Source organism: Coturnix japonica, chromosome 8 (assembly GCF_001577835.2).
Source record: "Coturnix japonica isolate 7356 chromosome 8, Coturnix japonica 2.1, whole genome shotgun sequence".
In the NCBI taxonomy this organism is placed as follows: Eukaryota; Metazoa; Chordata; class Aves; order Galliformes; family Phasianidae; genus Coturnix; species Coturnix japonica.
The window spans coordinates 18016406-18039394 of record NC_029523.1 but is presented as its reverse complement, the minus strand read 5'-3'; the positions used below and the strand labels follow the sequence as shown (position 1 = coordinate 18039394).

The window sequence follows — 22989 nt, the reverse complement described above, 5'->3', positions numbered from 1 at the left end:
AGGTCAGGGCTTGCACCCATCCTGCACACCACTGGACTGGGGTGGGAGCTATATCCTGGTCTTGCTTCCAACAGGACGACAGGCAGAGGATGCTGCATTTGGGACGTGGGATGCCAGATGTGAGATGCTGCATTTGAATCCAGGTGCAGCCAGGAGCGATGCTGCCCACAGGCTCCACGATGTCTGGTGTGGAGCAGCCATGCGCAGGTGCTGTGAGGGTGTGGGAGGACCTGAGCACCCGCCGGTTTCACTGCCGCCTTCCCCTTCCTGCTATGGGTGATGTGGGTCCAGCTCTGCTGCACTTGCAAAACGAAAGCATTGACGAAGTGACGTGCCGTCTCCCATCCTTGCAGCCCCCAGCAGTGTGTGGGTGCAGGGCGCTGGGTAGACACGAGACAACCTGGAACCCCTTCCCATTGCTGCCCACACCCCACTGATGCCCTGCCTCTGCCCCATCCCGTGCCGGGGATTTCCTTAAGCAGGAAGAGACCTGCAGGGATAGCACAGCTCAGTGCAGGGCCAGGTAAGGGATGCTCCCCAGCAGGGACGTGGGGACGTGAGGACATGGGGAAGGGGGGATGCGAGGATATGGGGATGTGGGGGTGGTACAGCTGTGCTTTGAGGCAGAGGCTGTGGGTTTCCATGGGGCCTTGCAAGCTGAGTGGGATCCAGGGTGCAGGGCAGGGTGCTGGGATGCAGACACCCATCCCAGCCTAAATGGAGCTTACAAGAAGGGGAGGGAAGGGAAGGGGAGGCCTCTGTGAGGGGCCGGGCAAGGGACAGCCCCAGGCGAACCCGTCATGCCTTACTGGAAACATCTGGTGAGCCCGGGCTGCGGGGGCGAGCGCTGGCTGCACACACATGTGCACACATGCACATGGAGAGATTTGTCAGTAGGTACATGTGTGCACACTCATGTGCTTCTACACACGCGTATATGTCCGTGCATGTATTTGTATTCACACATACAGGCGCAGAGGTTTGCATGTGTGTGCATAAGTACACTTATGTATGCAATGCATATAGATGTGTGTACACACATGCACACGTAAGTACACATGTACAGATGTGCACACACAGCTCCTGCAGCACGCATATGCACGGACACTCTAAAAGGGAACATACATACACACGTATGTGCACACACGTGTATACCACACTCACGCTACTTGCTCACATGCATCTCTCTCAGCTCCCACTGCCCTTTGCAGTGTGCAGCTCTGCGCTGTGCTGCTGGGTGTGAACGTGTGCATGAGTGTGCTTGCCCCATCTGAGGCTGCCGGTGCCTGTGTGGCCCACACATGCCCATGTCTGCATGCATGAGCCTGCGTGGGGCCCACGAGCCTGAGGGCTCCACGTGCACGCGTGTGCATGCGTGTGCACGCTCCAACATGTATGTGCATTGTTGTACATGGGCGTTCACGCGTGTCTATGCGTGCCCGGTGCCCCCGCTACCCCCGATGCCGGTACCGGAGCAAACCGCTGGGGAGCGCGGAGGCGCCGGGAGGCGGAGCGCGGCGGCGGGGGCGAGAGGCGGTGCCAGCCCCCACCGACCTCCAAACTTTCATTAACTCGGCAGCACCGGCGGTGGCACCGGGCACTGGGCCTGGAGCTCACCGGTATCGGTACCGGCGGCGGACCGGGTGCGGCGCGGCGGCGCCTCCGTGGGCCCACCCGGTGCGGCGGGAGGGGCCGGGCGGCGGCATGGGCACGGTAAGGGAGCACACCTCGGCATCGATTGCTCGGTTCGGCCCGGTGGCAGCGAGAGAACCGCGATGGGAGCGCGGGATCGCACCAGTGCGGGGCTCCGGAGGTTGCGGGGCTGGGGGCGGCGGTCGGGCTGGGGGAAGCCGTGGGGCCGGGGGAGGCGGTGGGGCCCAGCGGGGTCGGGGACACCGCGATCGGTACCGGGAGCGGCCCCGGCGTCGGGACAGCGGCAGCGGGATGCGGGGCGGTCCCGCATCTGTTGCTCTCCCGGAGCGGGGGCGGCGCGGGGCCGCCCGGCGCGGTGCCGGGGGACCGGAGGGGGGGCGGCGGGGAGCGGGGCGGCCCGGGCCGGTGTCGGGGCCGGGGGCTGGCGGTAATTTTCCACGGGCATGTGCCGGGGCGGGGCGGCGGAACGGCGGAGCAGCCACCACGTGGCGGCTGATGTAACCGGGCCCCCCCGCCGCCGCCGCCGTGCCGCACCGGGCGCATCGCATCGCGGCCGGGGCTCCATGCGGGGTGCGGGGCGAGCCGGCCTCTGTATTCCGCCGTTGGGTCCCGGCAGCGATGGGGATGATGCTGGTGGAAAGGGCTTCGCAGGTGGCAGCGGCCGCGCTGGGTGCCCCGGGTGCCACATCCCGTGGGAGAGTGACCCGGGTTCTGCGGTGACACGACGTGACCCCGTGTGACACCATCCCGGGTCGGCGTATGGGCGCTCTGGGCTGTCACAGCATCCTGGGTCACCCCGTGCCCAGAGGATGCTGCACGGTGGCATCCCTGCGGTCTGCATCCCTGCCGGTGCCGTGCCTGGTTAGCGGGGTGCTCAGCGGCGAACCGCAGCATCTGCACAGACACCCAGCTCGGCTTATCGGGGCCTGGCAGACCCCTGGGGGAGTGGCAGCTCTTCCCATGGGCCCTTTGTGGTGACAGGCAGGTGACGGGTTCCCGGGGTGCATTCAGGGCTGCAGGGTGGGCAGCCTTTGGCTTATGATGATAGGTGAACTGTGGGAAGGAGATCTGTCCACTGGCCCCTCGCTTCTGACAGATTCCCATGGCACACAGGGAGCAGGGCTTGCCCTCCCCTCACAGTGACGGTATTTTGTCCCCCCAGAGAAATGCTGTCCACCCTGGGAGGGGTTTGGCAGTGGTATCTGTGAGCTGCAGCCTGCTTGTGCCTGAGGGGCTGCAGCCAGGGCTGGGGGCTTGCCCCATGTCCCCTGGCCTCCTGCCCTTTATCTCTGCCACCCACGCTCTCTCTCAATGGCTTCAGGGCCTCGTGCCCCTCAGCTGATTGCTGTAGACCCACAGCAGTGTGGGGTACTCAGCCCCCATTGGAGACCCCTGGACTGGGGGTCCTTTCCCAGCCAGCAAAGGCATGGGGTGCTAATATGAGATCTTCACAAATCGGCGCTGTGGCGTGGATAAGTGACCTGGGGTGGTCTGATCGAGGTGCCCCCCAGCCTCAGCACCCCAAGAATGGCACAGAAGCAATATCTGTGGGGCTGCATCCCCCTCCCACGCCTGCTGCAGCAGCACCTGGCCCTGGCAGAGCCCACAGCTCAGCCCCCCTGTGCCGCACGTGCCCGCGACGCACCGGGGCAGAAGGCAATCGGTTCCCATCTGTGTTCTCTGCGGCAGCTGAGCCCTGTGCTGGCCCCGCTCAGCGCCCAGTCCCGGCTCTGCCACCCACTGCAGCCACTTCAGCTCCGGCTCTTGCTGGGGGACAGCGTGCAGGGGTCCCAAAGCCCATCCAGCTGCCAGCTGCCCACAAGGTCGTCTGTCCCAGTGGGTAAATCTTTAAACCACTTATTGGGAAAGACCTAGGAGCTGCGATGGTGGCGGTGCTGGGGGGTTTGGAGGGGCTGGAGGGGTGGGAGCGAGGAGGGACCCCAGCTCCGCTCCTCACTACCCTGCAGTCAGGTATGGGGCAGCCCCCTTGGCACATAGCTTCCCGGATGGAGGCTGGGGGGGCTCTGGGGCGGGGAAGTGCCCACCCTACCAGTCACGTCCCTCTTGCTTTCTCTCCCCTCCTCTACACAGCTTGCTCTGACAGTGGATTGAAGCGTGTGAGTGCCAGCGCGACGGAGAGACAGGAACCTTGCAGCGGGCAGCTGGCATCGCGCTCCAGCCTCCAGGGATGGCCGAGAAGTGCAGCGAGGGGCTGCTGGTGAGTGCTGCGATACGGGCACTGGGAGCCCCTGCGCCGGACCCAGAGCAAGGGAGTGGGACACCAGGGCTGCTATGGGGTTTGGTGCTGGGTTTGGTGCCGGTGCTGCTGAGGGTCGATCGCTCGCTGCTCATGAGGCTCCGGGTGTGGCATCCTGCTGTGCCTGGAGATGCTATCGCCCAGCTCAGGCGTTCTGCTGCTTTATCAGCAGCCCCAGCTCTCCACATGAAGGCGGGAAAGCTGTGCATGCTCTGAGTCCAGACACATGGTCCTACAGTGGAAGGGAGCAGGGCTGTCACCCTGAGCATCCTCCCTGCTGGTGTCTCTGCCTGGCAGAGCACACAGTGAGATAGGATGTAGGTACAGCCAGGTCTGGCTGGGCACCGATCCTCTGTCCTCAGCTCCATGCACACAGCTCTGATGTCCAGGTGCAGGTGTGTGCAGTGCAATGGCCCCATGACTATCACTGCTGTCCCTGCCTGGTCATGAGGACAGGGATCTGGAGCTCTGCTGCCCCGAGCATCCTGCATCTGGCAGGTGAGCGCACACTGGGCCGGGCTTCTGCCTTTTCCCCAATAGATGAGAACCGAGCTGTGGTGCCAGCATGATCGCAGAGCCCTCCCCTTCCTGGGGGGCTTCCCGAAATAGCTGCACGCTCCAGCCAGAGGGCCCATAGCCAGCACTTCCCTGGGAAGCTGGGAGCCAGGGGAGCAGCATGCTCCAGCAGGCACTTCCAGCACGCGTGTGTGTGCGGCTCCATGCTGCTTGTCCCGGTGTGGCCCCTCAGCAGGACCCCAGCTCTGCTCCTGCTGTGCCACAGTTAGGAATAAGGAGGTGCAGAAGACATCACCAAGCTCAGTCAGGGCTCTGCTGTTCCTTATTGAGCTGCATCGGTGCACCTGTGCGTGGGTGACATTTGCCACGAGCTCCGTGTCTCTGCCACTGCTGCGTCCCTTGCCCTCACTGGAGCAGTCCTAGCGATGCAGTGGGGTGAGCCTGGCAGCAGGAGCACCCACCTGCTCGTGATCAATCTTTGACTTACTGCTGTATCTTTGTCCGGCTCACCTCGGGGCCAGGGTGTGCTGGGGACAGAGGGGTGACCACAGGGCATGGCACATGTTGTGCTGACAGCCTTGTCCCACGGGCTCTATTCCCCTATTTGCGGAGCAAGGGGCATCGCTAGCTGGGTGGATGCAGAGTGCAGTGGCACTGGGAAGATAACAGAGATCATGGGAGCATCCCTGCTGCTGGACCATCCCTGTGCTGGACCAGCTGTGAGCACCCTGGGGTGAGGTGCTACAGGACAGGACCTTGGCTACGGAGCTTTCTGGGTCATTGGGGAAGGGAGCTAATCTCCTTGGCCTGCCTCCAGCACTGTGCAAACAGCCTGGCAAAGCGCTGCCCTGGTCCTGCCCTCTAATCCCTGCCAGCAGGTGCAGCTCCCGTGACGGGACAGGGTCCCACGGCTCAATCATGTTGTTGTGCCTGTGCCATACACAGCCTCCGGGGCAGGAGGATGCACGATGGGGCTCAGGGTGCCCACCCTGGGGGAGGACAGGGTGACAGAGATGGCTGAAGCTCTCCGTGTTCTGGCTGCAGGATGTGCAGCAGTGCTGTACTTTCAGATCTGTGCTTACCTGGCAGTCCTGGTATGACGGGAATGCTGTGCCGTTGGGCGGTGGGTGCCCGACAGGCAATAGGATGCAGAGCAGCTCCAGCAGCTGGTTCAATCCCTGTGTGGCCGAACAGGGGGGTGACAGCCTCTCCCCGTCTGTCCTTTAAGGACATTTTGTTTTGTTCTCGCCAGAGCACTTTGTCTGGGCTCCAGCCGTGCCAGTGGCTCCTGACTTGCAGTGCAGCTTTGCTGGCACAGGCAGCGTTTGGGCTGGGGGTGAGGGTGCATGGCTCAGGTGGGCTCCTGCCATCTGCCGTCCCACATTTGGGGGGCATGGCTGGCACTGTGCTCCTTGGAGTTATGGAGCTGGAGGGGCCCTGCCCATTGCAGACACCCCCAGCAGTGCTGTGCCGCCAGTCCCAAGCAGGGGGGCCAGCAGTGTGTGGAGCCGCGGAAGTGGCTCTTGGCTGTGGGAGCCCTTCCTGGAATAACAAGGGGCAGTGCTGGGGGGGCCAGCGGGGGATTTTTCTGCCTGAGCGCCCCAGGAGAATCGTGTCCGTGCCATGAGAATGGGGCCGGAGGAAGGCAGCTCCAGTGCGGAGTGCCTGGCTAAGGGATGGTGGCACCTGGTTGGTCCCCAGGCGCTGTCCTTACCCTGGGCTTGGGGTCGGGGTGGCCAGGAGCTATGCGGGTAAGAGGACCCTGATGCTCCCATCAGCTGGTACAGGGCTGCAGGTGCCACCAGGTGTCTGCTCTTGCTGACTCTTGTGGCTCAGCATGGGACATGTTGGCGACGACCGACTGAGGGACACTGTGTGGAGTGGGGGGGACACAGAGGGTGCCCAGAGAAAGACATGTGGTCATGGCACAAGGGCTGGCACTGAGGGTCATCCCCTGGCCTGGGAGCATCCCATGCAGGATGGGGATGGGGACAAGCGCAGGATGCAGTGTTGGGAGCCGAGTGCCCGCCCCACACACGTGTGCCTTTCACGTGTGCGCCCGCAGCTGCTGCTGCCCGGACCGCAGATGGTCTCCTGAAAGAGCCCGCCCGTCCCCCTGCCTTCAGCACACCATCACGCCTTGCTGCCGCCTTGGCTGTGCTCCCCAGCCGTGGTGCAGGGCTGTGAGCAGCTGGGACACCCTGGGCATCGCCATGGGGCTCCCCATGAGATGCAGCACCTTGCTGAGGGTCCTGGCCCACCCTGGGCAGCGTGGGGCTGAGGGTTGAGCAGTGGGGCTGTGGGGTGCCTGGGTGGTAGGGAGGTTTGTGGTGCAGCCCTCTTGCCAGGCAGATGGTCCCCCCTCGGGGCAGTGACCTTGTGACGATGGCTGTAGAGACCCCATGATGTTGGATGACGTTGGGATGAGGCGGTGTGGGACCAGGTTGGGGCTGTGCCATCGGGCAGGCTTGTCCCAGTGCCCCATCCCCATGTTGGGCTGTACCAGGTCCCAGGTGTGCCCACACACATGGGGTGGGTGTATGAGGCTGAATGGCATCCCTGTGATGGGAACTGGGCCGGAACATCTGTCTGGGGCTGGGAGCATGGGAACAAGCCAGCACATGAGGGACAGTGAGGGGACGTGGCCAGCACTGCGGTGTGGGAAGGAGCCAGAGACTGCGTGGGCAGGATGAATCCCGCAGGGAGGGCAGCTCTGCCTGCTGGAGCGTGCCTGCTGCAAACAGCTGGACCCCACTAATGAGGCCTCATTAAGCAGGATGTGAGCTGCACGCTGTGCCTCCCTTTCCTGCCCCCCCTGACTGGCGGGGACATGGCTCGTGGGCAAAGGGGCTGAGTGGGACGTGATGCCAAGTGCTGGAGGCAGCGGGCAGGGGGACGCAGGCAAGCAGCTGCTGCTGTGCAGGAGCCAGAGGTGCTGATGAAGATGGGGTCGCATGGAGCCGGCCTGCCTGGCCCCCCAGGTGACAGCCAAGGGCAGGTGGGGACACCCCGTCCCTGCCAGCAGGTCAGTGGGGAGGTGAGAGCAGGGCCTGGGTACCTGGGGTAGTTATAGGGTGCCCCTCTTCCATCGGCACCCAGGAGTCCCAGCTGGTGGGTGAGGGCACCAAGAAAATCTCTTTCCCATTGGCTCCATCCTTCTGCTCCTGGGATCCTTTTCTTAGTCACTCCATCCCTGGAGACCCTTCCCCAGGGTGGGGGCTGCCCTGCTTATCCTTGGGGAAGCCTTAGTAATGCTGCTGTGGCTGCTGTAAGCAAGTAAGAGCTCTGTATATCTTCTGGCAGCTCCAGCCCCACACAGCCTGGCAGTGGTGTCAGACTAACGACATCAGGGGGGTGTCTGACACCCCACTTGGCACTGAAGCAGCCTTGGCACCCAATGAGGGCACTTAGATACAAGCTGCCCCCTCTCCCTACCCTGATCCAGGTGGGGTTGATAAGGCAGGTGCCTCATGGGCATTTCTCATGGACTGGCATAGCCCCATGGAGACGATTTAATATATATTGTGGGAAACCACAAAACAGATCCAGTGAGGTCCCCAGGTGCTCTGCCTCCACTCATTGCCCCACAGAGACACCTCCCCACGTGACGCCCGCTGCCGGAAGGACTCCCCCGCAGCCATTGGCTTCCCAGCTATAAATCAAGAGGAAGGGATGGCCCCTTTGGGAAGTGGGGGGCATCCGGGCACCCCAGCCAAGCTGCCATTGTGAGCAGCAGCACTGCTTAGCATGAAAAAGGCTACAGTGCCAGGCACTGTGATGGATGGTGCCCGCACTGTAGGAACCAGCAATGCTTTAACCATGCATCCCCAGGAATAAGGGTGCCCTGTGCACCCCAAATGCCTGGGGTCCCCTCCATGTATGCACTTGGGGCTGCACATCCATAGAAAATTTTAGGGAGTGGAAGTAGAATCCTGATTCCTTGCCCCACGTAGCGTCCCAAACTTACAATGTGAAGTCGGGAGGAGGTTCATCTTCCAGGCATTTGGGTCGCCCCTTTATGCCATGCAGCTGGGTGGTTAATGAGTGTAAAGGACAGGGTAACCTTCCTAGACTGGGGGGGTGCTTGTAGTGGGCTGATGGGTGAGCATGCATGCGTGTGCACACGTGTGCATGCATGGGCACACGTGTGGCTGTCATTTGATTGGGGACACGTGTGCCCAAGCCCTGTGCTGCAGAGTGGGGTGCCAGAGGACCAATGCTCTCAGTGCAGTGGTGCCGGGGCCTTAACATTGGGGTGCCCCATAGAGGCAGCGGGTGAAGGTCACCCAAACAGAGGGAGTAGAGCGGACAGACCTTCCAGGTTTTGGATGGGGCTGAGGTCCCCTTTGGGCACTTGGCTGTACTGGATTCATGCAGCACCCTCCCCCTCTCCGACCCCCCCTAAAACCTGTTCCCATTGAGGCTGGAGTGTTGCCCCCCCTCTGCCAGCTGCGCTGTTCATTAAGCTGAGCAAGGCTTGTTAGTGCAGGCATCTCGGCGGCATTGTCAGAGCTTCCCAATAGGATCAACCTGCTCAAATGCATCCTAGTGTGGGGACAGTGCCACCCCACACGTGGGGACCCCCAGGACCCAATGAGAAAACCCCCACCCTGGTCCAGGTACTTTCACCCAGTACTAATGAGTGATGCGGGGACATCTGAGGGGTACCATGGGCATGGGTACTCCGGTGTCCTGGCTGGGCACAGCCAGCATATCACCCCTATATCCCGACCCCAAATCACCCCCATGGCACTCCTGTACATCCCACTGCCTCCGCAGCCCCCCCGCCGCCCCCGGCGCGTGCAGGCCCCGCTCGCAGCAGATGGCTTTGTTTGGCAGCGCGGTGCCGGAGTCGCCGGGCATCACGTCCCGCCTGCGCCGGCCCTAATCGAATGACACGGTTTGGTGCACCGCGCCTGCTGCCCGCACCCCGCCGGCGTGAGCAGATCTGAAGCGACGGCTCCATTTGTGGCCCTGCTTGGAGATGGCAGGGGGCGTGGGGGGGTGCAGAACCCAGCACCCCACGCTGCTCCCATCCCATATGCCCGCTGTCCAGCTTTAGGTGAGGTGGGAGGATTTGGAGGTGCATCGCAGTCCTCTGAAGCATCGCCTGCCCTCAGCCCAGGATGTTGGTGTGAGCCCACGGCCACGGGTGCCATCTCCACAGGATGTGATGGGCACCCATTTCCTTTGTTGTCCCCTTTGTTGTCATTGTCCTCAGTGTGAGCTGGCATTGTCACAGCCTGCACAAAGCTCCCATTCTTGCACCCCATCATTGTGCCCCCCTCCTCCCCCCATTCAGCACCCTATGATAAGGAACACTGGGCTCAGGGGTTGTCCATCACGCACAGGATGGCAGCTGCTCCAGAACACCTTTCCTGGGGTGGGAGAAGCCTCCGTGTGCTGCCATCACTGCACCCCACTCCCATCCTGGGGCTCTCACCTCGTGGCGCAGCCCAGGGGGTCTGTTGGTCCCCTCCAGCCATGGGCAGTGGCCACCCAGCGGGGCCCCTCTTGTCAGGCGCGAGGGGTGGGGGAACTGGAACAGAGGTCCCTTTGTGCTCAGGCGCCCGAGCCTGCTTTGTATGACTTGCAGGCTCTTCCTTCCCTGCAGCCGGGCTCCGGGGAGAGCTATTCATCGGGGCTGGCGTGGGGCAGGGGGGGCTTCCCCCCCGCTCCTTGGCACTGTGCGTGCATGGTGGGGGGGTGCCGGCACAGGGCAGCCCATGCTGGGGATGGATGGGGCAGGATGCAGGGGGCCACCCAGCCCCTCTCAGCGGCTGTCACCCCTCCAATGGGGCCAGTAAGGGTGCCCTCCCCAGCTGAGGCTCCCCATGGCATCTCTCCGCAGAACGGCGCCGTGCCCGGAGAGCGCAGTAAGCAGGACAAGAGCGTCAAACGTGGCAACTGGGGCAACCAGATCGAGTTCGTGCTGACCAGCGTGGGCTACGCCGTGGGGCTGGGAAACGTCTGGCGCTTCCCCTACCTGTGCTACCGCAATGGAGGAGGTGGGTGTTATGGGGAGATGGGGTTTGGAGGGCCCAAGGGGGCTGGGGCTGCTGAGCTGTGCTGGGGGGTGCAGGGTGCTGCGTGCTCACACTGCGGTTTGTGCCTGCCAGGTGCCTTCATGTTCCCCTATTTCATCATGTTGGTGTTCTGTGGCATCCCTCTCTTCTTCATGGAGCTCTCCTTCGGGCAATTCGCCAGCCAGGGCTGTCTCGGTGTCTGGAGGGTCAGCCCCATGTTCAAAGGTAAGGGGCTGCCCACCCCCACCAGTGTGTGCCCTGCACACAGCTCCTGCACGCTGTACAGCCCCACTCAGGCACCTACAGCTTTTGCTGCCCTCCGTGCCTTGTACGGCACTGCCTGTGCACACACACACACTCTGTTCCCTGTGTAACCCCCAGGGCATGCTGCACCCCCTGCACACACAGCCTTCCTGGCACTCTGCACACCTTGCACACAAGCATTCCCTGCAGCATTCCACACACATCCCTGCACACACCAAATATGACTGCCATGTGCCATCCCCGTAGAGGTATGTGGGCAACCATGGTGTGCTCAACTCACGGTGCATGTCCATGTTGTAGCATGGCACTGTCCAGGCTCCTGCAGCCCCTGAGTTACCATGGCTGTTCCAGCCTCCAGCTCTGCAGACCACAAGGGGTTGCCTGCAGCTTTGCAAGCACTACACCCCACATGCCCTAAGGAAGACCCTGCATCCTGCATGTTTCTCACCCTATTGCCACCCGCCCCCAGCCGTGACTGCCCATGCTGCCCGCGCCGTGCCGCTCACCCCTCCCCGGTGCTGTTCCCAGGCGTGGGCTACGGGATGATGGTGGTGTCCACATACATCGGGATCTACTACAACGTGGTGATCTGTATTGCCTTCTACTACTTCTTTGTGTCCATGACGCGTGTGCTGCCCTGGACGTACTGCAGCAACGCCTGGAACACGCCCGACTGCGTGGGGGTGTTGGACGGGAACCTCTCCAGCCATGCTGCTGTCAACCTCACCCGCCTCTTCAATGCCACCCAGAAGCGCACCAGCCCCAGCAAGGAGTACTGGAGGTACTGGGGTTGGGAACAGGTGGTGGGCAGTGGTGATGGAGCCCCACTGACTTCGCTGTCCCCCCCTACAGGAGGTACGTGCTCAACCTCTCAGATGACATCGGGAACCTGGGTGAGGTGCGGCTGCCCCTCCTGGGCTGCCTCGGTGTCTCCTGGGTCGTCGTCTTCCTCTGCCTCATCAAGGGCGTCAAGTCCTCGGGGAAGGTACCACCTGCTCCCCCTCTAGGCCGTGCATCCTTCTGGGCATGACCGTGCCCCCATAGCCACACTCCTCTGTGTTTGGCCGCGCATCCTTTCCTTGCAGCCCTTCCCCTGTTGGGAACGTGTCTCCCATTGCAGATGTGGCCATGCCCCTTCTGGGCACAGCTCTTCCCATGTGGTCATGGGCACTCCTTCCATGGTCCATAGCCCCACCAACACTTGGCCCAGAGCCCCATCCTGCCCATGGCCCCACGCACTAAGATCCCTCCCCACAGGTGGTGTACTTCACGGCCACATTCCCCTATGTGGTGCTCACCATCCTCTTCGTGCGCGGCATCACACTGGAAGGGGCCCTCACTGGCATCATGTACTACCTGACCCCACAGTGGGACAAGATCCTCGATGCCAAGGTGAGCAGGATCAAGGAGCGGTGGGGGTGGGGGGTCTGTGCCATGGTGCTGGTGCTGACCCTTTCCTTGGGTGCAGGTGTGGGGTGATGCAGCCTCGCAGATCTTCTACTCGCTGGGCATTGGCTTCGGGGGGCTGCTCTCCATGGCCTCCTACAACAAGTTCCACAACAACTGCTACCGGTGAGTGCCACCCGGCCCTCCGCTGCTCTCCAACCCCACTGTTGGACCTGACCCATCTCTTCCAACAGGGACAGCATCATCATCAGCATCACCAACTGCGCCACCAGCTTCTTCGCCGGCTTTGTCATCTTCTCCGTGCTGGGCTTCATGGCCAACCACCTGGGTGTGGATATCTCCAAGGTGGCCGACCATGGCCCTGGCTTGGCCTTCGTCGCCTATCCTGAGGCCCTCACCCTACTGCCTATTTCTCCACTTTGGTCCATCCTCTTCTTCTTCATGCTCATCCTCCTGGGGCTGGGCACACAGGTAGATTACAAGGTGGTGGGGTGAAGGTGACGTGTTGAGGCTGGAGTGATGTGATGAGTGAAGGGTGATGCGGTGGGGATGGAGTGATGTGATATGGGGCCAGGGTGATATGCTGGGGGGTGGGGTGGTGGTTCCCAGCTGACATGCTGCCCTCTCTACCCACACACAGTTCTGCCTACTGGAGACGCTGGTCACAGCCATTGTGGATGAGGTGGGCAATGAATGGATCATCCGCAGGAAGACCTTTGTGACACTGGGGGTGGCTGTGGCAGGCTTCCTGCTGGGCATCCCACTCACCACACAGGTAGGGTGTCTTAAGGTCCCAACAGGGACAGGGGCCCGCACCACTGCCATGGTGACCTCACCATACTGACACAGTGGACTAAATCAGCACCATTGCCGTAACCACCGCTTTTGGTTCTTGTGGCCTGGTGTTGCTGTGTGACCGTGGTGGCACCAGTCGTGTCATGTCAAGCAGTGGCAACTGGCCATTGTCATAACAGTGCTATTGGTGATTGCCTTGTTGCCATGACAGCCCATGGTGGTAGTGACACCCAGGGCTTACTGTTGCCATATCAACTGCGGTGGAACCCAGGCAGGGTGTTGCTATGGAAGTGCCACTCCAACGCATCCCTCTCGCAGGCGGGCATCTATTGGCTGCTGCTGATGGACAACTATGCTGCCAGCTTCTCCCTGGTCGTCATCTCTTGCATCATGTGTGTTGCCATCATGTACATCTACGGTAGGTCTCCCATGACTGTGTGCCAGCAGTTTGAGGTGTGACATGTGTGAGGGTCCCACCATGGGGGCTGACAGCCACCTGTCCCCACAGGGCACCGCAACTACTTTAAGGACATTGAGATGATGCTGGGCTTCCCACCGCCACTCTTCTTCCAGATCTGCTGGCGCTTCATCTCACCTGCCATCATCTTTGTGAGCATCGCAACCAGGGGGCATGGGGCTGTGGGAGGTGGGGCACAGGTGTGGGGGGCACAGAGCAGGGCTGGCTGCTCCGCAACAGCTGATCTTGCCTGTCCCTCCCCAGTTCATCCTGGTCTTCACAGTGATCCAGTACAGACCCATTTCCTACAACGAGTACGTCTATCCTACCTGGGCCATCAGCATCGGTTTCCTCATGGCACTTTCTTCAGTCATCTGCATCCCTATCTACGCCATCTACAAAGTGTGTCACTCTGAGGGGGACACACTACTGGAGGTGGGTGACTGAGGCCGGTCCCCATGTCCCACCTAGGGGCTACCCACAAGGCTATCCCTTACCCTGGAGCTTTCAGCATCCCACTGTATGCAGGCAGCACCCATGGGATGGAGGGGGGCTGCTGGGGCAGCTGGGGCAAGGTGTGATGGAGATGCTGACCTTGTCCCCCATCATCTCCGTTTCTCTCTAGCGCTTGAAAAACGCAACCAAGGCAAGCAAGGACTGGGGCCCAGCGCTGGCAGAGCACCGCAGCGGGCGCTACGCCCCAGTATTCAGCCCCTCCACCGAGTCCCACCTGGAGGTGCAGCCCCTGCACCCAGAGAAAGCACGGAACGAGGCCGTGGCTGCATCCCCCGCACAGGGCAGCAACGGCTCTGCTCACAGCCAGGACTCCAGACTGTGACCCCCCGCCGTCCCCGCACCCCCTCTAACCCCTCCCGCGCGGTGACACTTTCGCACCTTCCGCTGGCGGAGCCTGGCTCCAGGCCGCACCGGATGGCGGGGGGCTCTCAGCGACCATCCCCGAGACCCCCGACCTCCTCTCCGGTTAACCCCCTCCCCTCTGTGGCGTTTGTTAACCCCCATGTTTACGGTAACCTTAATGTGCGATGCTGGGACGAGAGAGGAGAGGGCACAGCCCTGGGAGGGCCGGGAGCCAGAGGCACTTTGCAGGGGACTGGCACCCTCAGGCCGCGCAGGTGGAGAGGGCACCGGGTGGGAGTGGGGACACTATGGGGGCACTGTACCTGGGATATGACACAAATCTCCTGGGCTTGGTCCCGCAGGGCCATGGTGGCAGGGGGTGATGCGGCAGGGACCCCCCAGCGGTGCATGGAGCACAGGGGGGAATGGGGTGAGCACGCTGCCTGCACCAGCCGCACACGGTACAAGCACTTAAGGCACGCGTGCGTGTGGGCGAGTACATACCCCACGCACATGGGCACGCACACTCAGTACCTGCAGCTGTGCAGGAGGCACACTGTGCATTGCGCACACAGGGTGTGCACAACCCCGTCCATGCAGCACACCCCGTGCTGGGGGCTGCGGGTGTCCCAGCAAAGCTGGGTGCAGCCATGGGCAGCGTGGGTGCCTGGTGGCCCCGCTGCCTGGCGCAGGCTGGGGACCTTCCATGGTGCTAAGGGGGAGCAGGGTGGACTGTCCCTCAGCTGCTGCTAGCGAGAGGTACCGAGGGAGGTGTGGAGGGCTGAGGCAGCCCACTCGCTCCAAGCCATCTTTTGGGTACGCTTTGTCCCCAAACAGTATTAGTGGAGCAGGATGCGCTGGGAAGGCCAGGCGATTTTCAATCTGTCTTCCAACTACAGCCCAAGTGCTGTAGCTCTCAGTTTGGGGGAGGATGGGACCTTCCCACCCCAGCCGCTTCCCTGCCAGCCAGCGCCGTGCGCCCTGTGCCCTGAGACTCGCACGGGGATGCAGCGTGGTGGGGATACGGCGAAGGGCAGCAGGGCGCTGAGCCCCAGCAAGGATGTTCCAGCTCCCGTGGCCCTGTCCCGAGCCCCGACCCCCGTCAGATGCGGCGGAGTGGTGTGGTTTCCTGCATGGTGCCCATGCCCTGCCCCATGTGTCACGACGCTACTGTTCACCTCTAATTGTTAGCAATAACGCGCGCGTCCCTGGGTAGCGCTGCCTGTGCCAGTGTCTCTCCCGGTGTAGACTTCTAAAGTATCCTAGATTTTAATGAGATTTATATTCCTGTGTCTGTGTCATGCTGTGCCTTTTCTTGGGGACCCAGGGAGGGGGACAGTAGGAGCAGATCATTTCCCTTGGCTGCATCCTTTTCCCCTCAGGTGGGTAACACTGAGCAGCCAGGATGGGTAGCAGGGCCCTCTGCAGGACAGGTGACACCAAGGAGGGGCCAGCACTGAGGGTGGGGAGGGCAGAAAGCAGGGACCAGGGACCTTGTCCCATAGCCCCCAGCTGGAGAGATACAGGGGTTGTGCCCCACCTTGACTTGAAGCTACAAAGCTGTTCACTTCCACCTCTTGGCCCAGCAGGCACCACAAAGCCAGGTGCTCTACCTGGCACACGTGCATCTCCAGCAGACTTGTGCCATCCCAACCTCCCCAGGTGACAGAAGCTACCCCCTCCCCATGGTGATTTCCCACGAGGAATCCTGTGAAGTTTTGAAATTTTTATTAAATACAAAATCCCAGGTCTCTACGACCCATTGCTGCATTCAATGTACGCTCAAAAAAAGGGTCAGACATTCAAATGTACAAAAGTTGCCAGTGTCCCTGCTGCCCAGCTCTTCCAGCTGGCTGCAGGGGGGTGGTTGGGCCCCCAGCCCCAAGGAGGGGAAGTGGGGAGAGATGGGGCACCTGCCCCGCACGGCCCTGTCCTCTCCTCCCTGCCCCAGAGCTGAAGAGGGTAAGTTGGAGAGCAGCAAGGGCAGAGCCAGCCAGTCCCCACTGCCTGCAAACAGCATCTGAGTGGAGAGAGCCCCGGGGCAGCCCCCTGACCAAGAGAGGCTGTGAGGTTTCACGTCACCCTATTGCCCAAGGTGGGGAGAGCTGGTGCATGTGTGGGTTAACAGGGACACGCACACAGCATCAGCCTTCAGAGAGGGGAAAGAGGACGTGGCTGCCAGCCCTGGGGAAACTGAGGCACAGCGAGGGGTGTTTGCTAACCAGAGGTCGCTGTTTAACAGAGCTGAGACCCAGCCCTGAGCACCAGACTAAAGCAGAGGAAGACAGCGAGCCACATCCGTGTGTCCAATCCTGCCTGCTGTGGGGGCCTGGGCTACTCCCCATGCCTTCAAACAGGTAGTAGCAGCTCCAGCACTGGCGAAGGGGGAAGCCTGCACCCCGCTTCTCACAGCACCGGTGGGGACTGGGTGCTATTGGGGCTCATCCTTCCCTCCTAGGGTGCTGGCAGGAGCTGACATGGGCAAGGGGCTCCTCACCAGGGCTGGGACTGTCTCCTCCCTCAGTCTGGGAGCTGCGCACAGGGCAGACGGGTGCTTCAGCCAACACGCATAGTATGGGGGTTCTGGAAACACACTTGTAGGGATGGGGAAAGGGGTCGGGGCGGGGGGGACAAAAGACTGCAGAAATCCTCAAGACCAACAGGTGGGCTGGGGCACAGCCGTCTCCAAAAGGCAGCAGAGTAGGCAGAAGACATCCCCGTTCAGTCCTTGCCCGGGGGCTGGGGCAACATCCACAGAGTCCAGCAAGCCCTGGCACAGAGCGCCAGCTCCATGCAGCTTTGCCTGCAGGGCAAGCACTAACCCCGCACCAAGCGTGGGGGCGGCCTGCCAATCTCCACCGTGATGTTGGTGTACATGGGCTGGCGTGACACCTCCACCAGCCGGTACTGCAGTGAGCTGATCCCATCCCTCTTCATGGTCATTTTGGTGTTCTGGATCTTGGTGAATCTGGTGGAAACAGTAACAGGATGAGGCAGGTGTGAAGGGGGCGGCTGCTGCAAGGGCAGCAATATCAGTGAGCCCACAGTAGGACTTCAGGGACATGGGCAAAGCAAACTAATAGCCATAGGTACAACAGCAAGGGCTCGGCCCCTCCAGCTCACCTCTGTGGGTTGGGCTCGTTGTGTTTGTCACGTTCGTGCTTGATCATGCGATACCTCCCGATGCGGATGTCGGGCCTCGACACCTTCATGCCATTCAGGGAGATCCTGGAGGATGCAAGCGGGTGGGGATCAGTGTGCCACCAGGACACCAGGGAAGGATATTTTCCCATTGTCCCTCATTAAAAATAAACCTGTCCAGAGCTAAATGAGAAACAAGGCTGTGCTAAGCCAAGCCACAGCTATAACAGTGCCCACGGCCAAGGATGTAGCTCACTCAACAGCAGGCCATGACTAAAGCACTACCAGCTTCAGGAGACCTCCAGTACTTCAGGCAGTCAGCCGGTGCTAAGCAAACACCGCTATTTCTCCATAGCTCTGAAGCCACTGCTGTTTACATTCTCCAAATGCCAGAGCCCTGCCCTTCCCTTCATGCAGCATGGCTTTGGCCTCAATTGCTTTTTTTCCTGCCTGTGCAGCCAGCAGGTGGGGAGAGATCATCTCCGCCTAGAATAGTTCATGTAAAGTTGAGAGGCCAAGGGGAAGTAAAAAAGCTGGAGAGATCCCAGCTCATGAGGAGAAACCTCTCCTCATCCCAGCCCACACAACCACCTCTGGCCTGATAAGTGAGCAAGCTGAGATTCAGCTGCTAGAGCAGCCAAGTGGTGACACAGCCCTCTCAGGGACCTCTGCACATTTTAATGGCTGCCTAAATCTCCAAGAAAGCTCAGCATGCTGCACTTTGCCTCATCTGGGATCATGTATTTTGGCTGCTTACGTCCAGAGGGGAACCACAAATGCTCTGCCACATAGCACTCACAAAGGATTATCAGCTTATGCCACCCTGAGATGCTGTAGTGCACCACAAGCCACAAGCTGCATGTGTGTGTTGCTGCTGAGCCATGCTGAAAACAATGCTGAAGTTCTCTGGCTCCTATTAAATGGGAGGATCTACATGTGGATCTGCTGCAGCCTGCTGGCAGCAGGCAGAAGTGCCTGCTCCGGTGCTGAGCAGCTGTTACGAAGCCACTTCCAAGTTTTGTATATTCTAATCCCGTCCTGAAACAGCACCTGCAGCCAGGCTTTCCTGCTTGCATGGTTTGAAATTGCAGTATGCTGATCACAAAGAGCAAGAGGGGGAGGCTGGGCCCAACCGTGCCAGACAGGTTCACCCCCAAGTACTGCCCAACACCCCCACACAGCCTAGTTTGATCTGTGGCACAGTCCTGGCAACCTGGAGCACACAGCGGGTAATGCAACTCCTCTCTGTTGCATGGCGGGGACCCAACATGCAATGTCCCCTGCAGACAGGGAGCACCTGGCTGCTTACTGCACCAGGGCTGTGCTCAGCAGGGAGTCCCAGCACAGCCCAGCAAGTTCTGAGCCAAGGCTGGGACAAGGGGCGGCACCTACCGGTTAAAGATGTCATCATCCTCTCCTCCCCAGCCCCAGTATTCATTGGGAAAGCCATTGATCTTTAGGAACTGGGACTTGCTCAGCCCAGAGACACCACCGAAGTACCCTGCATAGGGCAACCTGCAGAGTGAGAGCAAAGAGATCAGGAGCAGACTAGGAAGAGGATCAGTCCCATTGGGGACCCCTGATCTAGAGACAAGCAACAGCCTTTTACTATGACACTCTCACAGAGGGCTCTGCACCCCTTGCCATCCCATGTCCTCAAAGTAAGCCACTGATCCCATGCCTGCCCCAGGCAACAAGCACAGGGGAGCATCCCTGGCTTCAACCCCACAAGGGCCATTCCAGCCCTGCCCTGAAACACTGCAGCTGCACAGGTACCCACCTGAAGCCAAACTTGTCCATGCCAACAGCAAAGTGCCGTGGCTGCTCATAGCAGCGGTACAGGTTGCGGTCATCCATGGGGATGAGGTCCACATCGCTAAAAATGAAGCAGTCATACTCCTCGTCATCCTTCAGTGCCTCTAAGAAGCCCACATTGAGCAGCTTGGCCCGGTTGAAGGTGTCCTCACCATACTGTGAACAAGAACACATGGCACAGAGCTCAGCAATGCAGTTGTTCACTATAGCCCTGCTGCCAACTATAACCCCTACCCCTCTCACCTGGTTGATGATGTAGATGCCATAAGCCACCTTCTGCCGGCGCAGGATGGGGTGCAGGTAGTGCAGCCAGTATTTGAGATGGTGCTCACGGTGCCGGAATGGGATGAGGATGGCCACCTTCTGCCGGGGCAGGCAGTCTGGGGGGGTGTACTTGCCACCCAGGCTCACATCGGGATTCTCCCGCTGCACCCGCTCCATGCTCATGGGGGAGCTGAACTCGATGAGCAGACGCCCAACTGCAAGAGAGAGGGCAGAGCAATGGCAGCAGGACAGGACAAAGAACAGGACACAGGACAGGTCACGGTCACCTGCTGCCCCCAGCTGGACCAGCAGAGCAAACATTAAGGGGGACCGGCACTGCCGAGGACAAAGGATTCCCAAAACCTTTCCCAAACAGCAGCTGCTGTCAGCTATATTGGTACCAATGCTTGGATTTCTCCACCCTGGGACCACTAGGAAGCTTTGTTCAGCAGACATCCCCCACCAGCACCCAACTCCCCCCTCTCACCCTGCACATCTCACCTAAGCCAGAGGGCACCTCCTGGCAGGGCTGCAAAGGCTTCTCTGTGACAGAGCGGTTGGTGTTGGGCTTGGTGCTGGGGGACGGGGGCTCAGCACCAGCTGGGCCGTAGCTGGGGGCCGTGCTGTTAGGCCGAGAGGAGTTGGAGAAGGGGTGCAAACGAGAGGTGTTCCTGGTATTGAAGCGGCTGAAGAAGTCCAGGTGCTGCGCGTAGACGTCAAAGTAGAGAATCATGATGATGACAAAGTGGAGCAGGCAGAGCAGCAGCACAGCCTTACAAATCCTTTCCAGGGTCACCCCCAAGAGCAACCTGGTCATCTTCTGGGCACAGGGAGGCAGGCAGCTCCAGCCACGGTCCCAATCCTGCTGAGACACCCTATGGTCAGGCTGCGGCCAGCCACTGCTCCGCTCTGCTGGTGAGACCTGACCTCAGCCCCTGTGCCAGCAGGGCAGATTAAGCCTGATGAAGAGGCTAGGACTTTGCTCTGAGCCTCTGCTCTGAAAACACAGTTGTGAATGCACAAGAGGAACCAGCGCCTGAGTATAAGGCAGGAGAGCCCAGCCAGCTGAGTAGCAGTGACCCCAGCTCTGTCCAGTTCCTGGCCAAACTGGACACCTCTGCACCCATGTCAAGTCTCTATGCTGTCCCCCATCTCGCCTTCACATAAGCACAGCACCCAATGCCGTCTCCCAGAGAGGTGGAGCACAAAGAGGTGTTCCCTAGCAGCAGGTTCCATCTGATTCCAAGGGACAGACCCACTCTCAGCTCTATGGCAGAGAATGGGGATTGCCCCAAAGTTGCTGCAAAGAGCCCACACTGAGGCTGGGTCCCTGTAGATGGTCACACTTGAAAACACAGCAGGTCTGAGGTGTCCCCAGGGGACAGTGGGTACCCTCAGCGGCCCCCTCTGCTCAAGGCATCACATACTCCTATTCCCCCCCCAGCTGCCCCAGCCAGCACTGGTTCCAAAATAGGGCCAGCAACAGAAGTCATGCCGGCAGAGCTGCCTCTGGGAGGGAAAGCAGCAGCTGTCAGGGCACTGAGTAGAGCCAGCAGCTGCAGGCAGACACAGACAGGATGGAATAGGGTTGGGCAGGCAGCCCCCAAGGTGTCCCTGCCACCTCCAGGGGAGTCCAACTCACACAGCAGCAGTGACTCCTCTCTTGTCTGCTCCTGCTGCCTGGGCCCCCAGGGACACTGTGCCCAGGGAGCTGCCAGGGTCTCCTTATCTCACAACATGACACCTGGAGCCAGGCCAGAGCTCTGCTGGGAAGGTGGCACCCAGACCGAGATGAGCCCCCCCCCCCAATCCTGTCCTTTCCAGTCCTGCACCAGGACTGGACTCACAGCACAGCAGCACATGCCTTGGAGAGGAATGCACCAAGCCCAACACGCCCTCCAGCCCCTGCCCGCAATCCTCCTTTGGGCAAGCTGCTAAATCAGGAACATACACACAGAGGGACCCTGGGCCAGGTGGATGTCATAGCATGGACCCTAAGAGGTGGCCAGCAGCTGGGGAGCTGTGGCAGGGTCCCCCAGAATGCATGCACAGGAAGCAGAGAGGAGCCAGGAAATGCTCCAAGCCCAATGAGCTCCTCCCACACTCAGCACAGGACCCTGACCTGACAGTCAGACACTCTCGAGGAAATCATTCTGTGTGCTCAGGGCACAAGGAAAGCTGAGTTCACTGTTAGCTCCTAATCTGTCCTGTGGTCACAGTGCCCCACATTGACTGGAGCCCCAGATGCAATGTGGGGTTGAGTGCCAGAAAACTCTCTTCAGCATCCCCTGAGGGAGGCAGGTCTGACAGGCACCGTGCAGCAGACAGAGCAGCACCTCCACAGCCAAGTGGAGGGGAACAGGTAGAACCAGGAACAAGCGGGACAGGTTTTAGGGCAGCCCTCCCCTCTGCCTGGGAGCTTACACCATGAGGGGAGCTCGATGCTCCCCATGCTGTAAGGGCTGATGGCTGGCTCAGTGCAAATAAAAGCGAAGCACTCAACTGCAGCCATGGGATGCTGTGAAGGCCAAGAGCACAAACAGGCAAAAAACAAGGTCCGCTGGGGCTATGAAACATGATGTAACTCTCAAAACAATGCCTACATCACACAGGCTGTGAGAAGTCGAGCTCAACTAGCGGGACCTGCCCTCGCACCTCTCCCACAGCACACACCCCAGTGCCTGGGGCAATGAGGCCAACCATGTGCTGCTGGGACGTGGGGGCTCTGCTCCTCTCCCCTCAGCACCCCAAGGGCTCGAACTGCATTTGTGGGCTGGAAGGAGGAGCAGAGGGGCCCAAAAGTCCTGGTGCTGCAGGGACAGTGCAGGGAACACTCAGTGAACCAGCCCTCCTCAACCTCGTAGTCCTCAGGGAACATAGAAACTTCCTGGAAGGCTGGAACGAGCCCATAGCCCTGTATTTTCTCCCAGAAGGGACTCAGAGAGACTTTTAGAGCCGAGCGCTGATGGCCATTACTGCTGCATTCAGCTCTCTTAAGCGATGAGGCCTTCATATCGCATTACTCCATACAGAGCATTATTACTATTACCTCCCTGCCCTGCCAGACGCCGGCAGCACTTTTCATCCCGCTGCCACACCGACCATCAGCGCCCACCTCCATTCCCGCAGCGGTGCGGACACGCTCCTGGACAACACCCGCTCCCCCCGCCATCCCCGCAGCTTTTCTCTCCCCCTCCCCGCAGCCCAGGCCCGCCCAGCACAGCCCGTGGGCGGCATACACGTGTGCGGGGACGAGGCCCCGCAGGCCCCACGCGGCCGGGCCCTCCCCCCACGCCCCGGATCCCGCAGCGGGGTCCCTCCCGTCGCGAGGCCTACGCGCTCCGTGTCTCTCCGCCGCCCCCCGCCCGCCCAGGCCCCACTCACCGCGGCCGCCCCGCACCGTCCCCCACCGCCGCCACCTCCTGCTCCTCCCGCGGCCCCGGCTCGGTCAGCGGCCCCCGCCGCCTCCCCCGGCCGCCGTCCCGCGGGCGCCCATGCCGGGGCTGCGGGGGCCCTGCCGGCCGGGCCGCCCCGCA

At 61.0% G+C, this 22989-nt stretch overlaps 2 protein-coding genes across 3 annotated transcripts; one reads left to right on the top strand and one right to left on the bottom strand.

The window, feature by feature from the left end:
- The first annotated feature begins 1507 nt into the window (after positions 1 to 1507).
- Positions 1508 to 15525, top strand: SLC6A9 (solute carrier family 6 member 9). Its single transcript, XM_015870240.1, has 14 exons — positions 1508 to 1713; positions 3745 to 3871; positions 10278 to 10434; positions 10546 to 10677; positions 11245 to 11497; positions 11569 to 11701; positions 11974 to 12108; positions 12185 to 12288; positions 12357 to 12594; positions 12764 to 12898; positions 13237 to 13336; positions 13427 to 13527; positions 13640 to 13810; positions 14001 to 15525. The coding sequence occupies exons 2-14, from the start codon at positions 3842 to 3844 to the stop codon at positions 14211 to 14213; spliced, it is 1902 nt and encodes a 633-aa protein (XP_015725726.1). The 5' UTR covers positions 1508 to 1713; positions 3745 to 3841; the 3' UTR covers positions 14214 to 15525.
- Positions 15526 to 15943: 418 nt separating this feature from the next.
- On the bottom strand, positions 15944 to 22989 carry B4GALT2 (beta-1,4-galactosyltransferase 2). Of its 2 annotated transcripts, XM_015870237.1 has the most exons (7): positions 22838 to 22989; positions 19955 to 20315; positions 19433 to 19668; positions 19155 to 19345; positions 18767 to 18889; positions 17357 to 17461; positions 15944 to 17201 (listed from the first exon to the last, which is right to left on the bottom strand). In XM_015870237.1, exons 2-7 carry the CDS (start codon positions 20268 to 20270, stop codon positions 17051 to 17053), a joined length of 1122 nt encoding a protein of 373 aa, XP_015725723.1. In that variant the 5' UTR covers positions 20271 to 20315; positions 22838 to 22989; the 3' UTR covers positions 15944 to 17050. The 2 variants fall into 2 exon arrangements, with proteins under 2 accessions (XP_015725723.1, XP_015725722.1); XM_015870236.1 differs by lacking the exon at positions 22838 to 22989 and having other exon boundaries at positions 15945 to 17201.